At 64.0% G+C, this 14750-nt stretch overlaps 1 protein-coding gene across 5 annotated transcripts; it reads left to right on the top strand.

Annotated features, from left to right (window-relative positions):
- Positions 1-2704: 2704 nt before the first annotated feature.
- On the top strand, positions 2705-13863 carry NHERF2 (NHERF family PDZ scaffold protein 2). 5 transcript variants are annotated; one of them, XM_086691585.1, is made up of 7 exons: positions 2705-3079; positions 5788-5988; positions 11121-11300; positions 11617-11770; positions 11840-11883; positions 12434-12499; positions 12743-13863. In XM_086691585.1, the coding sequence occupies exons 1-7, from the start codon at positions 2867-2869 to the stop codon at positions 12899-12901; spliced, it is 1017 nt and encodes a 338-aa protein (XP_086547711.1). In that variant the 5' UTR covers positions 2705-2866; the 3' UTR covers positions 12902-13863. The 5 variants fall into 5 exon arrangements, with proteins under 5 accessions (XP_086547711.1, XP_086547712.1, XP_086547713.1 ...); XM_086691586.1 differs by having other exon boundaries at positions 2706-3079; positions 12434-12496; XM_086691587.1 differs by lacking the exon at positions 12434-12499 and having other exon boundaries at positions 2706-3079.
- The last annotated feature ends 887 nt before the right edge of the window (positions 13864-14750 follow it).

Here is a 14750-nt window from a genome sequence, read left to right as displayed (position 1 = left end):
CGTAGTCCGAGGGAGGAGGCCATAAGCGAGGTCCTGTCATCCCCTGGGGCCATTAATGCCCATTAGGGAGGCAGCGCCGGCCCGGGAAGCTCTGGGCCATTACCGGGGCGTCAGACTAATGGCTCCACCCCACAGACGGGCCCCCGACCCTTCCTCTGGCTCGGGACCAGGCCTCAGCCCACTGCCACAGCCCAGAGTCCCCGCCCAGGCCCAGGCCCCGCCCATCGCTGGGGGCGTTGCCCCTGGGAGGTAGCCAGAGCTCGGAGGAAAGCCCCCTCCCCACCAGTGGAGCCCCAGGCCAACCCACACCCCAGGCGGACCCTCTGCGGAGGGAATCCCCGGGAAAGGTCTCCGTCTCCGCCTGTCACAAGGCCTGTGTGGCGAGGTGGCAGGAGTGGGATGAGGGCTTCGGGGCGTGGGGATCACCTCCCACCTGACCTCCCCCTGCTGCCAGCCTAGATGATCACTTTCTCTGGCCCATTTCGCCAGAGACCCCAAACAGCTTACAGCCCCTGAACACCTTTCTGTCTGCTCTTCTGAGCCTTTGTCCATGCTGTTCCCTCGGTTTGTTTCTCTGTCTCGCTTTTCTCTCTCAGCCAGAGGCTGGAGGAAGGGCATGGGAGAGTTTGCCCAGGAGAGCAGCTGGGTTGTCTTCCCTGCCTCTGTTGTCAGGCCCCCATTCTTCCCCTGCTCCTCTTCCCCATTCCTGCTCCCCCTTTGGAACTTAACCTGCAGCTCTCCTTTATTCTGGGGTGTTACCTACCTCCCTTATTAACTCTACTTTCTTGCCTTTTGTTATGCTGTGAAGCGGTGTTCCTGGCCCCTGACTATGACCACCCACCCCTGATTCCGCCTCCCTCCCGTGGTGGTCTGTTCCCATCCATCGTCACTCACTGGCTGAGTCCTGGGCTGCGGGAGGCAGTGAGGGCCAGTGGCTGATCCCGGGAGTGTCTGTCCTATGTGTGTGGGTGGGGTGGGGTGGGGGGGAGGAGATGTCCAAGCTTCCCAACCCGGAGGACCAGGGGTTCCTACCTTCTCTGCCCCCAGCCTGGGGGGCTCCCATCCAGCCACCTCCCTAGATGCTGGTGTGACCCCAAGCTACAGCCTGGCAGGTCCTGGCTGGTGCTGGTTGCTATGGGGGGACCCCTAAGCCCCATCAGGAATACTATATAGTACACAGCACTGCCACACCCATCCTCACAGCCACCGGGAGCAGCAGCACCAGGTTGGGTCCGGAGAGGCCAGTCACAGGCCAGACAGGCAGCCTCTGGACAGAAAAGCAGACAGACGCCTATGGCGGCATCAGCCAGGAACTTAGAGGTGGGGGTGGGGAAGCAGCCATGCAGCTTTGGCCTAAGTGGCTTTTAGGGGCAGCAGCTGGGGTGTGGACACCCAAGGGGCCGCAGCCCAGGAGGCTGCCCAGAGGAGGGCTCTGTGCTCGGGCGGAGGCTGGGAGCCCAGGCTGAGGGCACTGGAGAGGGGAGAAGGAGCAGCAAGCATTGGGCCCAAGCTGAGCCTGCCTCTGTCCCCATGGGGAACTGCCTGGGCTGGTTAAGCCTCAGCCCGGGGAACCAGGTATGTGCAGGGGGCTGGGCAGGCTGGGAAGGGGCAGGGGCAGGCTGAGGGGGAGCCTGCAGCTCAGCTGTCTTCCTGTATCCGAGGCTGGGGAAGCGCTCGGTGGTAAAGTGTGGACTTGGCATCTCACAGCCCTGCCCTAAGAGGAGCCAGGGAACCTCGCCTGGGTCTCATTCCTCTTTAGAACTTGGTTCCCTGATCTGCACCCTGGGGTTGTTCCAGATAAAGTGTACTCAGAGCCACAACAAAGCATAAATGGTTTTCTGTTGTCATTTTTGTCTGGTTGGGGGAAGGGGTACTCCTGCTGGGGACGGCTAGATGCTAGGGGAGAAGGACAGAGGGAGGGGAGGGCTGGGGCAGAGATCACAGGGGTCAGCTCCTGGGAACAGCTTCTGTGAGCACTGGTCACCAGCCAGAGGTCAGAGGCCAAAGGCCTCAGTACATTTAATCTCTGCCTGGGATGACCAGGGGCACAAGTGAGAGGCCCAGGCTAAGAGAGGAGTGTGGGGGGTAATGTTTAATGGACGTGCCCAGCACAGGTCCACACAGTCTCCTTGGGAGGGCCAGGGCACTGCCCAGTCACTAGCCTCCAGAATATAGGGAAGGGCTGCTGCCTTGTCACTTTCAAACTCCTCTTTCTGTCTTCTGGACCATCCTGGGACTCTGTTGGGCCAGGGCAGCTCTGGGTGCAGGAGGGATCCTGACACAGGGACACCGGGGTGTCTGTGTGTGTGTGTGTGTGTGTGTGTGTGTGTGTAGTGGGGGAAACTTCCTGAGGATGGTGGGCAGAGCTGTGGCTCTTGTTCTTACCCTCTGGCCGCTGTGTGCCGTTCCTCACCCTGAAGACCCTTTCTCCACTCCTCCCCCCACCTCCACAGCCCGCCTTGGTGCCACGCATACAGTAGGTGCTCAATAAATGCCCCTGGAACAGGAGGCAAAGGCGCTGGCGCCAGGGAGGCTGTCCAGAGTCGGGGCAAGACCGAGGGGGGCGTCCCTAGGCCCCGCAGCCTCCGCCGGGATTGGCGGGGTGCCGAGGCAGGGCCGTGGCCGGGGCGGGGGCGGCCGAACGGAGGAGGCGGGGAAGGGGCGGGCGCGGGGGCGGCGCCGCAGCCGGAGCCGGAGCCGGAGCCCGAGTCCGAGTCGACGAGAGCCGAGCGAGAGCAGCCGAGGGCGCCGCCGGGTCCCCAGCGCCGTCGCTGCCGCCTCCGCGCCGCCCCCCGCGCCCCTGCCTGCCCGCGGCAGGCGTCAGCGCCGTGGCCGGCCCGCGGCCGGCCGGTGGGCAGCCGGCGTCATGGCCTCACCGGAGCCGCTGCGGCCGCGCCTGTGCCGCCTGGTCCGCGGCGAGCACGGCTACGGCTTCCACCTGCACGGCGAGAAGGGCCGCCGCGGGCAGTTCATCCGGCGCGTGGAGCCCGGCTCCCCGGCCGAGGCGGCCGCGCTGCGAGCCGGAGACAGGCTGGTCGAGGTCAACGGCGTCAACGTGGAGGGCGAGACGCATCACCAGGTGGGTGCCCGCGCCCCGCCCCCGGCCCGCTGCCCCGCTGGGCCCCCTCCCCGAGCTGGCGGGGGGGAAGGGGGGGGCGTCAACGACCGCCGCTCTCGGCATTGCCTGCCCCCAGGGCTCGGCGCCCTGCCCGGGGGCCCGAGGGGGTCGCAAAGGCCCTGCGTGGACTCCGGCTAGGAGGTGGGGGAAGTGGCCACGGAGGCCGCCGGCCTCCTTCCTCGCCTCTGCCCCTCAGGCAGCTCGGTCCTGCACCGCGGAGGGGGCATCCTGGCAGGGAGGGGCCTGCACTGCGGCTCCTCGCCCTCGGCCCTGACACTTAAGTCTTGTTAGGGCCTCAGTGTGCAATGAATGGAGGCGTCCGTCACCTTGGGGGGCGTCTCGGTGCAACTGGGGGCCCTGAGTGTTTTTCTGTGAGTGTCAACACGTGCGTGTGTACACAGCTGGGTATGTGTGTGTACAGGTCCCTCTGGGGGTCACCCATGTGTGTGCACATCTGCCTGGGTGTACAGAGGGTGTCACAATAAGGGCACACCTGTATGTGCTTGTATCAGCGAGTGTGTGTGTGTGTGTGTGTGCACGTGCGCACGTGTGGACTGTGTGTGTGAATATACGGGTCTGTACCCCTAGGTGTATATGTGTGGACAGATCTGCATGCCGGAATGTGTGTGTGTGAGCTGGGCTCTGGGTGCTGGACAGTGTATGTGTGAATATATAGGCCTGTGTGTGTGTGTGTGTGTGTGTCCAAGCCTGTGTGTCCACCTGCCTGGATATGTGTAGTTATCGTGTGTGTCCTGGCTGATGGTGTCTCGTTGGAGGCTGCCCAGCCCTGCGGGGGCCACTGCCCCGGCCCTCTGCCTCCTGCAGCTAGAGATGAGGGCCAGAGGGAAAGCAGGGTCTCTCCTCTGCAAGTTCTGCTTCCTGGGGACGATCTATCCCCCCCTTGCCAGGGAGTCACCTGGCTTGAGTCCAGCCTCCCTCCACCCCTTCTGCTCAGGGTTCTCTGTGTCCTCCCCAGCACCTGTGAGTCTGTGACCTGTCTGCGTGGCTAGCCCTGGGGCCTAGAGATTAGTAAATGGCTTCTTGGCTGGACCGGCAGCTGAACTGCTGTGTCTACCCCTGGGGCCCTTGTCTGTCCATCTGTCTGCCTCCGTTCTGTCTTTAACCCAGAGTGTGAGCTGGATAAAGCAGTTTGCTGAAGGAGGGTGGGGGTGTGGGCCAGAGGTCTTGGCTGGATGGAACAAGGGAGGGGCTGGCAGAGCTGGTATCTGGCCTCAGTTTTACAGTCCCTGCCGCCCTTGCCCCAAGGGCACCTGCTTCTCTCAGGCCTCTGGGGGTCCATCTCTAAGTTTATACGCAGGCCCATGCTGTCCCAGGAGGGAAGAGAGGCAGTTACAGTTCCCATTCTACAGATGAGGACACTGATGCTTGAGGACATTGTGTGTCTTGTCTGGGTCCCACAGGCAGGAAGTGGCAGGGTGCTGGGGTCCTCCTGTCGCTCTCACTAAGAGAGCAGGATCAGAGGGGGGCCGGGGGGAAGATGGGCCTGGTTCACACCCTCCTATCTGTCGATGACTTCTGAGCAGCTGACGGGACCCTCTCTGCCCTCCCCCAAGACTTGGGGTGGGGGTGGGGGTTTTGTCCTTCCCATCCCAATGCCCAGTGGTCACTGCTCTGTCTCCCTGCAGGGCACACCCTGGCACGCATGCCCCATGGTCACCCACATGATGTAGATGCTTTGCGGGCACCCACATAGACGCACAGGTGGCCATAGCGTCACAGTTGTCCCACAGGTGGCCTCCGCCTGCTGGGTCTGAACCCTGTTTACCAGGTTGCGTGTGGGTACCCGAGCGAGGGCCTTGCCGCAGGAATCCAGGCCTTCCCCTCTCTGCAGGTCCAGCAGGAAAAGGTCCGTGGCCATGGTTCAGAGGCAAATGAAGGCTCAGAGGCAGGGGTTTACTTACTTATTATTTTTAAGTTTATTTATTTTGAGACAGAGGGAGCCAGGGAGCATGAGTGGGGGAGGGGCAGAGAGGGAGGGAGAATCCCAAGCAGGATCTGCGCTGTTGGCATGAGCCCGTTGAGGGGCTCAAACTCACACAAACCGTGAGATCATGACTCCAGCCGAAACCGAGAGTCGGACGCTTCACCGACTGAGCTACCCAGGCACCCCAAGGCCGCAGTTTAGACGTCCGTGGTCCACTACTGAAAAGAGCAGCAGTGGGCAGAGACCCCCCCCCAAGACTGGCACCTAGGGAGACCCCTTGCTCCCTCAAACCCAGACTGAGAGGCAAACCCTGAGGCAGATGGATGCATGCCTGCACACACGTGCACACACACATGCACGCATGCAACGTGCACACGCGCACACACACTGAAACCCTGAAGCTCAGCCACGCACCACCTTCCAGACCAGCTGCCTCATCCAGCTTCCTGGCCCTTCTCGGACAGGACCCTGGGCTGAGACGAGTCCCTGCAGTGATCCTGTAGTCCTTGCAGCCTGTGTCGGGCGTCCTGGGTAAAGAGGGAGGGAGCTGCCTGAGCCCCCGGGGGTGGAGGGCGGAGCCGGCGGGCCTCTCGGTCCAGCCGCCCACTGCTGGCAGGCCAGCCGCCTGCCCGTGATCCTGGGCCAGCCCTGGGTGGTGCCACCGTCCATGTGCTGCCCAGAGTGCTGACCGCTGACCTGCTCCCCGCCAACCTGCCCGCCCCAGGTGGTGCAGAGGATCAAGGCTGTGGAAACGCAGACGCGGCTGCTGGTGGTGGACAAGGAGACGGACGAGGAGCTCCGCAGGCGGCAGCTGACCTGCACTGAGGAGATGGCCCACCGAGGGCTTCCGCCCATCCACGACCCCTGGGAGCCAAAGCCGGACTGGGCACGTGCCGGCAGCGTCGGCTCCAAGGCTGGCCAGAAGGTATGGCAGGTTCCGCCGTCTCCGCCTCTTAACGGCAGGCGGTCTCCCCCTCCGCTCACCTCCAGAAGTCTCTGTCTCCATCCCTTCTTCTCCCTCTCCGGGGCCTTGGAGACTACCCTCTTGGCTACGTGGGGCCACTCTTTCTGCCCTCAGCCTGTGTTCTAAGCCAGGTGGGGTCAGGGCAGCCTGGCCCTGTTCCCTGGCCCCCCATCGCCAACCCTCTTCCCCAGGATGCCCATCAGAGCTACCTGGCCTAGGAAAGGTCACTCTGTTGAGCCTGGCCGAGGGGCCCGGGGGCCTGGGAGGAGAGGTCCCCCAGGAGGGGGCGTCCCTAGCTCTGTGCTGGCCTCAGGTGTCTGTCTGTCTGAGGAGCCTGCTTGTGCTGGGAAGGCCCTGGGAGGGAGGGGCTGGTCCTTCCCCATGGGCGGTGCATGGTTGGGGACAGCTGAGGATGCTCTAAGCTGAGTCTTCAGCTTGGGGTCTACAGCGGTTGGGGTGCTTCTCCTTTCCTGCCTCCACTCCAGGGAAGAGCTGGAATTAACGTGCGTGTGGACCTCCTTCCGGGTGGCAGAACTTGGGGGTGGCCCCCTGGGGGAGGCCGAGAGGAAGAGCCTCATCGTGCTTACTCCGCCTTCTTGAAGCCCCAAGGTTGTTGTCCCTCATGCCCCCTTTGCCTTTTTTTTTAAAGAAAACTCTCTCTCTTTCTCTCTCTCTTTTAATTAGAGAGAGAGAGAGAACACATGTGTGTGCAGGGCAGGAGCACAGAAAGAGAAGGAGAGAGAGAATCCCGAGCAGGCTCTGTGCTGTCAGCACAGTGAGACCATGACCCGAGCCAAGACCAAGAGTCCAACGCTTAATGGACTGAGCTGCCCAGGCACCCCTTTTTATGTTTGTCTGTTTGAATTTGAGAGGAGGTGGGGAGAAGAGCAGAGGGAGAGAGAGTGAGAATCTGAGCACGGAGCCCAACGCGGGGCTCGATCCCACGACCCTGGGCTCATGACCCGAGCCAAAATCAAGAGTCGGATGCTCAGCTGATTGAGCCATCCAGGTGCCCCAAGGGAAATGTCTTCAAGGGATCCAATCCCAGGGGTTTCCCCAGATCCCACTTTGAGAACCAGTTGCCCTAGGTGGCGTGAGATCTGAAGTTTCTGTGTGTGCAGGGTTTCTGGGTGCGCATGCCTCCTGTGTGAGCTGGTGGTGTTGGTGACCAGACGCTACGGTGTCTGTCCTGGGGGGCAGATGGCTTTTCAGGTGGGAAGCCAGCATGCGCACAGGTCTGCGCGTGAACCCTCGGGGGTGGTCATGGCCCGAGTAGGGGGCATCAGGGTCAGGTATGTGCTTTCAAGGAGGTTTTGGGAGGGGGCGCTGGCTGGCCCGGGCCCCTGGCCTTGCAGGCCTACGGTTGGAGTAGGGCCTCCTTCGGGCATCTTACCTTCAGGAGGAAGTGCCCTTCCCCCTAGGCGTTTATCCATTGAGTTAGACACAAACGCTGAATTCGCCTTCCTGTGGAAAGATCCGCCCTCGGGCCTTATCTGGAGGGTGGGGTGTCGAGGCACCTTGTCCTTGGGTGGGACCTTCCCCCTCTGCTATTTCAGGCTCTGGGAGCTACAGGAAGCCCTAGGAGGGGGCTTCCTCTGGGTGTATTTTTAGAGGAACAAAGTGGGGCCTGAGTGGCAGGGGCTCTGTGGTGGGGGCTGGCCTGGAGACAGGGAGTCCAGAAGGTCAGGGGAGGCCCAGGGGACAGGGTGTACCCCCACAGCCTCCCGGCCAGAGACCCGGTGTCCGATCAGTTGAGCTCAGAGTGTCAGAAGGAAGAGCCGGGCCCTGGCCGACCTGCACAGGACTAACTAGCTGTCAGGGTGCCTGGGAGGGTGATGCTTACACACGGGGCCACGCTCCGACAGGGCTCCTGTGCAGTGGGGCAGGGGGACCAGGTGGGACTCATGCGGTCTGCTTAGGGCCAAGCTGGGAGTCATGGCTCCCTTTCCTCCATGCCGGCTGCGGCGTCCACTAATGCAGCCGGCCCCTCCCGTTGGGGTGCTGCGGGGTCCTAGTCGGTGGTGGTGACTCAGCCCCGGCCAGACCAGGCTCGGGTGGCCCTGCAGCTGCAGCGCAGCTGATCCCGACCGTGACGATAGGGGACAGCCCCCAAACAGACGGGACGGCTCGCAGCACCAGGGCCGTGGAGGTGGTGACAGACCCCGGGCCCCCACCCCTGTTCTGGAGGCCCTTAGGGGCTGTGAGTAAGGGGGAGAGTCCTTCAGGGGGTGGCCCGGCATGGGACCTGGTAACTACCAGAGGGCTCTGTTCTGTCTTCCGTTCTGGCGCCGGGGTCCCCTCCCTTGCCTCCCTGTCCCCCCAGCCTCGGGTCCTGGGAGCAGGGCAGGGCCTTCCAGCAGCTTCCTTCCTTCCTTTCTTGAGACTGAAAGCTAGCCAGTAGGGGGTGCCTAGCTGGGGCCCGAGCATGGGAGGGGGAACCTAGCCACCACCCTGCTCCCCAAAGTGACTCAGTGCCCCTGTCCCCACCCCTCCCTGGGGAGCCGGGGGCCCACAGTGGGAGGTGGATAAATGGGGTGGTGGCCTGGGCTGGCCAGAGAGCTCAGGCCTCTCCAGCTGGACGCTTATTGCCTGTCACTCTGTCCTGCCTCCCATGGCCCGCTCTCGGGATGCCACAGCAGCAGCCCCAGCTCCAGGAGCCCCTCCACAGAGCCCATCCTGGGGGCTTGTGCAGGTCAGGCTGGGTGGGGGCTGGGTGGGGGCAGCGCGGACCAAGAGGACCCCGGCAACCAGCTTAGCCCATGTCCCCCAGGGTCAGGAGAGGGCACTTGGGGCCCCCTGGTGCAAGCCGGCTGGACCCAGAGCAACAATGGGGGCCCTTCTCTGCTAGGGCTGGTGAGTCACCATGTGGGGGGAGGGGGCACAGCTCAGCTCCGGGGGTATACCCCCATGCCAGCTTCTTTGTCTGGTCGCGGGCTGGGCTGTGAGACCAGGGCTTGTCCAGCTCTGGGCTGCCCGGCCAGGGGCCCGTGGGAGCCCGTGGGAGCCCGAGGGCCTGGCTGGGAGGCGGCAGGAAGTGCTTGGAGCCAGGACAGGCAGTGAGGAATTTGAGCAATGCGCTAGGGCCTGCCTGCGCCCCCTCCTGACCTGCTGCTTCTCTTCTCTTCTCGGGGCCTCTCCTTGGGGCCTCTCCGCCGCCTGGTCCCCCGCGTCCCAGCCTCTCAACTGGAGGGTCCGGTGCCGGGTTTGTTGGTCCCTGGATCCAAGAGGGGAATTTAGGCAAGACTTCAGGAGAAGCCTCTTGGCTGGTGTGGTGAGCTGTGGCCGAGCCGGGTTGAGGCAGGGAGATGGCCAGGATGGTCCCAAACCCGGATGTGACTTCAGCCTGGCGTAGTGGCCCCAGATGCTCCCGCAGTCCTGCTTCCTGTTTGGGGGCCTTGAGAGACCTGCCAGGGAGGTCGCTGTGGAGGGCGTGAGAAGAGTCTGTAGCGCCAAGGGGGCTGGGCTGTCCTCGCACGCACGTGTCGCTGGGTAGCGTGTTTGTGAGCCGTGTGTGTTTAGATGTCCCGTCTCTGACCGCGTGCCTCTGCATGTGCACTTGCGAAATGTGCGTAACCCTGGCCCTGGCCCTGCTCCGGACCAGCCAGCCTCAGGGCCTCTCTGCTCTGACAGCCCGCAAGGGACGGGCACTTCCAGGTGTGTCTGGGAGAGCGGATGAGTCTGTGCGACAGGGCCCTGGAGAACTTGGGGGTCTCACGCCCATACGTTCTGCCCATGTTGCCCAGCCCAAGCCCTGGGACCAAGGAACTGTAGCCCTGTTTGAGTTCCTGGGGTCATGGGGCCAGGTAGTGGCCTGCAGTGGGGATCCGGAGGGCATGTCTGGGCAGGCTTGGGGGACCGGGGTCCCAGAGGAGGGGTGCAGGCTGGGCAGGAAGAGGGTGTTTGGGACAAGCAGGGGGCCCCGGAGCCTGGGCAGGGCACCTGCCCTGTGATAAAAGCTGTACTCAGTCCTCCAGCCGGGCCGACTAGCAGGTTAGGGCACTCACAGTCAGGTTTGAGACTTGGAACAAGCTCACGGGCCTGGGGTCTGGAGTGGTCAGGGGGTGGCCTGGGCTGCAAGAGGCAGGTGCCCAAAGCCTGGAGACCTTCCCTGAGGGCAAGGGTAGGTGGAGGGTAACGGAGGGGCCCCCGGGAGCACCCCCACCCTGCACACACTGACCTGCAGGCACACTCGAGTCCCGGGCGTCCTGGGCGTCCCGGGAAACCTGAGCTGCCTGCCCGCCCGCGCACTCCGGCCACCGGCCATGTTTAATTGAGCACCGTCAGCCGCTAGCCACTCGGCACTGCGGTCACTGCCCCAGGCTGTGGCTGGGTGGGGGTCCTGGGGCCCGGCCCCTGCCTGCACGGCCCCTGACCCGGAGCCCTGCTGCAGGATGCCAGAGGTAAAGCGAGGCAAGGCCCTGGGTTGTCAGAGGCAGGGTGGGGGGACTCTGGGGGCACTAGTGGCCTTCTGTGTTCTGGCTGGGAGGGTAGGAGGGCAGGTCCCACCCTTGGCCTTCTCACTTGGCTTTGGCTGCAGCCCGTGTGCCCTGTCTCTGGGCCCCGTGGGGGTGGGGGTGGCCGCAGCTTGCTCTGGAATGTGAAAGCAAACACATCGTACTGGCCTATGGAGGCCGCTGGGAGAACAGACAACGTCAGCCCGGCACTCGGGGAGGGGGTGGGGAGGGGCTGCACGGGCAGGGCCTCCAGGGACAGTGGCCCCAGGACACTGTCACGAGTGGCAGCTATCTCACCTGGTTTCTACCACCCTCACCTGTGCTCTCCGCTGCCCTTCAGCTGACTCTGTCAGCACCCCTGCAAAGCCCCTGGTCCTGAAGTTGTTTTTGGATCTGGAAATTGAGGCTTTGCTTAGGACCTGCGGCTGGAGCTCGGTCACAGGCAGCCTAAGGGGGCAGGGGCAGGCACGGGTGCACTATTTGTCCCTGAGACCTGGGGCCGCTGGGTGTGGGGTTGGGGATCCCTCTGGCCCACCTCCCCTGCAGCTGCATACTGGGGCCCAGAGGCCTTGGGGGCCGGGTCGGTGGCTTCAAGGGGGGTGGGAGAGCAGTGCGGAGCCTGGTCTTTTGTGCCTGCAGGATGTCACTGGACCCCCCAGGGAGCTACGCCCTCGGCTCTGCCACCTGCGAAAGGGCCCCCAAGGCTACGGGTTCAACCTGCACAGTGACAAGTCCCGGCCGGGACAGTATATCCGCTCTGTGGACCCGGGCTCGCCTGCTGCTCACTCCGGCCTCCGCGCCCAGGACCGACTCATCGAGGTACCTGTCACACACACACACACACACACACACACACACACGTGTGTGTGTCTATGCCCCTGTCCTCTGAGTGTGTGTCTGGGCCCGCGTCCCCCACCCCGAGTGTGTCTCTGGCCCGTGTCCCCTGCGTGTGTGTCTGGGCAGGGAGGTCCTTGCTGGAGGAGGGAACATGCTGGGAACCTGAGCTGGGATTCCTCTTGCTGCCACGGCTGGTGACAACGTTGATGAATATTTGATGCCACACCTGGCCAGGTGGCTCAGGGGGCCTTTGGGGGCCTGACCTCAGGCAGCGCTGACCCCGTGCTGCTGGTCGCAGGTGAACGGGCAGAATGTGGAGGGGCTGCGCCACGCGGAGGTGGTCTCCAGCATCAAGGCGCGAGAGGACGAGGCCCGGCTGCTGGTGGTGGACCCTGAGACGGACGAGCACTTCAGGCGGCTACGGGTCACACCTACCGAGGAGCATGTGGAAGGTGGGCCACTGCCTGGGGACGTGGTAGAGCGTGGGGGGCTGGGCAGCCTCTGACACACTGTCCCCACAGGTCCACTGCCGTCACCCGTCACCAACGGGACCAGCCCTGCCCAGGTGAGAGGCCGGGAGCGGACAGGGTGGGCACAGGAGACCCCAGTGGGGGCCTCTGGGGACCCACAGGCTGGACAGAGTCCCTCCCCCCCCCCCCAGCTCGAGGTCTGCTTGTGTCGGTACGATCGTGGGGCTCACTCTTGCCCAACCCCTCGTAGCTTTGACGTCCGTCGTGGGGCCTGTCCTGGGCCAGCCACACCCCGGCTCCGTGGGGCGCCTGGCTGTGCCGTTCCCTCTGCCCACTGCTGGCTGGCGACCTGGAGTCACACTCAGCGTCTCCTTGGGAAGCAGCCCCTGGTTTCACCCCAGGTGATGCTCCTGGGGGTGATTCCTGTCCTGAGCCGGCCAGGGCCAGGCCACCTGCACGCTCACCGCTGGCTGTCCAGCGTCCTGCCCGGGCTGGGCCTGCAGCACAGTAGAGGCTCCGTGCCTACCGCCAAGCGGAAGCATGAGTGCGGCTCTGACGTGCGTGTAGGCACGCGTGCGCGCGGGTGTGTGTGCACGGGCTCCTGGGCAGGGTCCCTGAAGCCACGCCTTGCCCTTGGTTTCCCAGCTCAATGGTGGCTCGGCGTGTTCGTCCCGAAGTGATCTGCCTGGCTTAGACAAGGACACTGAGGTAGCAAGTGCCTGCCCGTCTCCACTGCTGCGATCACACGCTGGGGGGGTCAGAGGCCTTGGGGGTGGGTGTTTGTGGAGCTGTCGGCCTAGGCAGTGGGGTCATCACCTCCAGGAAGCCCTCTTGGGCCTGCCGCCCCGGCCCCATCGGCAGGCCTCTGGTGTGAGCTCCCTGGGTAGGGTAACCTGACTGAGGGCTCGGGTCCAGGGCTCACTCTGGCCACCTGCCCACTCCGCTTGCCCCCAGGACAGCAGCACCTGGAAACGTGACCCCTTTCAGGAGAGTGGCCTCCACCTGAGCCCCACGGCGGCCGAGGCCAAGGAGAAGGCGAGAGCCACCCGGGTCAACAAGCGGGCACCGCAGATGGACTGGAACCGGAAGCGCGAGATCTTCAGCAACTTCTGAGCCCCCCCCTCCCCCCCCCCCGCCTGTTTGCCGGTGACCCGGCCTCTTCCCCGCACGGGCCCAGCCCCGAGTTCCCCAGGCCTCAGTGGACTGGAGGGGGTGCCTCCTCACCCCCTTGAAGCCGTGCTGGGCCCACCGCTATCCAGGAACCAATGTGCGCCCCAGTGCGCCCCGTCCGGCCCCCCTACCTGCTGGGTGCTGGAGAGGGGAGAGGGGAGAGGGCCCCCCCGCCCCCGCCGCCCCCGCCTGCCAGATGTGAGAGAGGGAGAGGGAGAGGCAGTGGCGACCGTGGCCCGGCCCTTGCTGCTCTGCCCGGGCCTGCTGACTTAAAGGAATTTTTGTTTTTGCTTTTCTTCCAAAAAAGAAAGAAAAAAAAAAAAACACAGAGCTCCAGCTCCACACATGTTTCCACTTAATACCAGAGTCCCGCCCCCGCCCCCACCCCCACTCCCTTAGGACGCGCTCTCTAAGTAATTGCAATAAAACAAACCTTTCTCTGCAAACCACGTCCTCCCCACTCCTCAACAGCAGTCCTCTGAACTGGGAGTCCCGGGCACGTTCAGGGACAGAGAGATGGAGGGGGACCGGGCTGTGAGTGTGGGGGCTCCAAGGTGAGGCTGGGAGGCCAGATGTGGCTGTAGGAGCTGCCCCTCTGCCCCGTCCCTGCTGTGGGGGGGGGTCACTAAGCCAGGCCTCCCATGTCCCCGCTGAACTGGTCTAGGGCACAGGGCCTGGGCTCCCAGGGGCCCGAGGATAGAGGCCCCGTGTCCCTGAAGAGGGTGGCCTCTGGACAGGCCTCTTGTCCCTGCGCCACAGCCCTGAGGCTGGGGGAAAGCCTGCCTGCCCCCAGGAGACCCCACCCGCTCTCCCTTTCCTCCCTGCTCTGAACCCGACCGATATTGCTGTTTGCCCTGTAAGCCATAGCGCATGCGCGCCCTCGGAATAAACAGGCCTTCCGCAGACCCTTGGCCGCCTCTGTCCTTCCTGAGCCCTTGCTTGCGGGTGGGGGGCTGTGGTCTGGGCAGCGGCCCTGGGGAAACTCGTCTCAGCTGCTGGAAGCGGGGTCCCATTCCTAAGCCTCTTTCCACTGTATCCGCCAGGCGGCCAAGCCTGACCCGTCTCAGCTCCCTGTACCCACCCCCCCCCCTTCACTGGTACACTCTGGGGCTCTTGTCAGCCTCCCCCTTGCCCCTCCCCCAGCAAGTTGCCCTCAGTGCCTCCCAGGTCCTTGACACTCCCTGCGCTCCCTCTGCCCTGGTGCCACCCCTGCAGGTACACACAGGTCGGGTCTCATGCCCTGTGGCTTCCAGCCTGGGCCTATTGGTGTTACTTTGGAGGCTGGGTGGCTCTGTAAACACAGGGCAGGGCCTCCTGGCAGAGGGCTGTCAGAGTGCACAAGTTCAGGAGGGGGGCGTGTGTCCCAGGAGGGAGGAGGCCCAGGTCTCCAGCGGGTTTTCCAGCAGCTGGCTGCAGCTGGCTCCCACGACCCATCTCCTCTGACTCCTGCACATCCGTCATCGCCACCGCTCCCCCAACCCAGTACAGAGCCCGGATTGTCACATCCTCATTCCAGCCTCCCAGGCAGCCCAGTGCAGACACCAGAGCAGAGGCAACACAGCTCCTGCACGTGCTTCCCAGTCTGTCCCCAAACCCCTGGGGTAAAACAGCCAGACCCCCGGGGGCACCTGGGTGGCACAGTCGGTTAAGCGTCCCGACTCTTGACCTCGGCTCGGGTCATGATCTTGCAGTTTGTGAGTTCAATCCCTGCATCAGGCTCTGTGCCAGCAAGCAGCCTGCTTGGGATTCTGTCTCTCCTTCTCTCTGCCTCTCCCCTGCTTGTGCTCTCTCT

Source organism: Puma concolor, chromosome E3 (assembly GCF_028749965.1).
Source record: "Puma concolor isolate L17-30 chromosome E3, mPumCon1.1.hap2, whole genome shotgun sequence".
In the NCBI taxonomy this organism is placed as follows: Eukaryota; Metazoa; Chordata; class Mammalia; order Carnivora; family Felidae; genus Puma; species Puma concolor.
The sequence above is the reverse complement of the archived record's forward strand: the minus strand, read 5'-3'. Positions and strand labels throughout refer to the sequence as shown.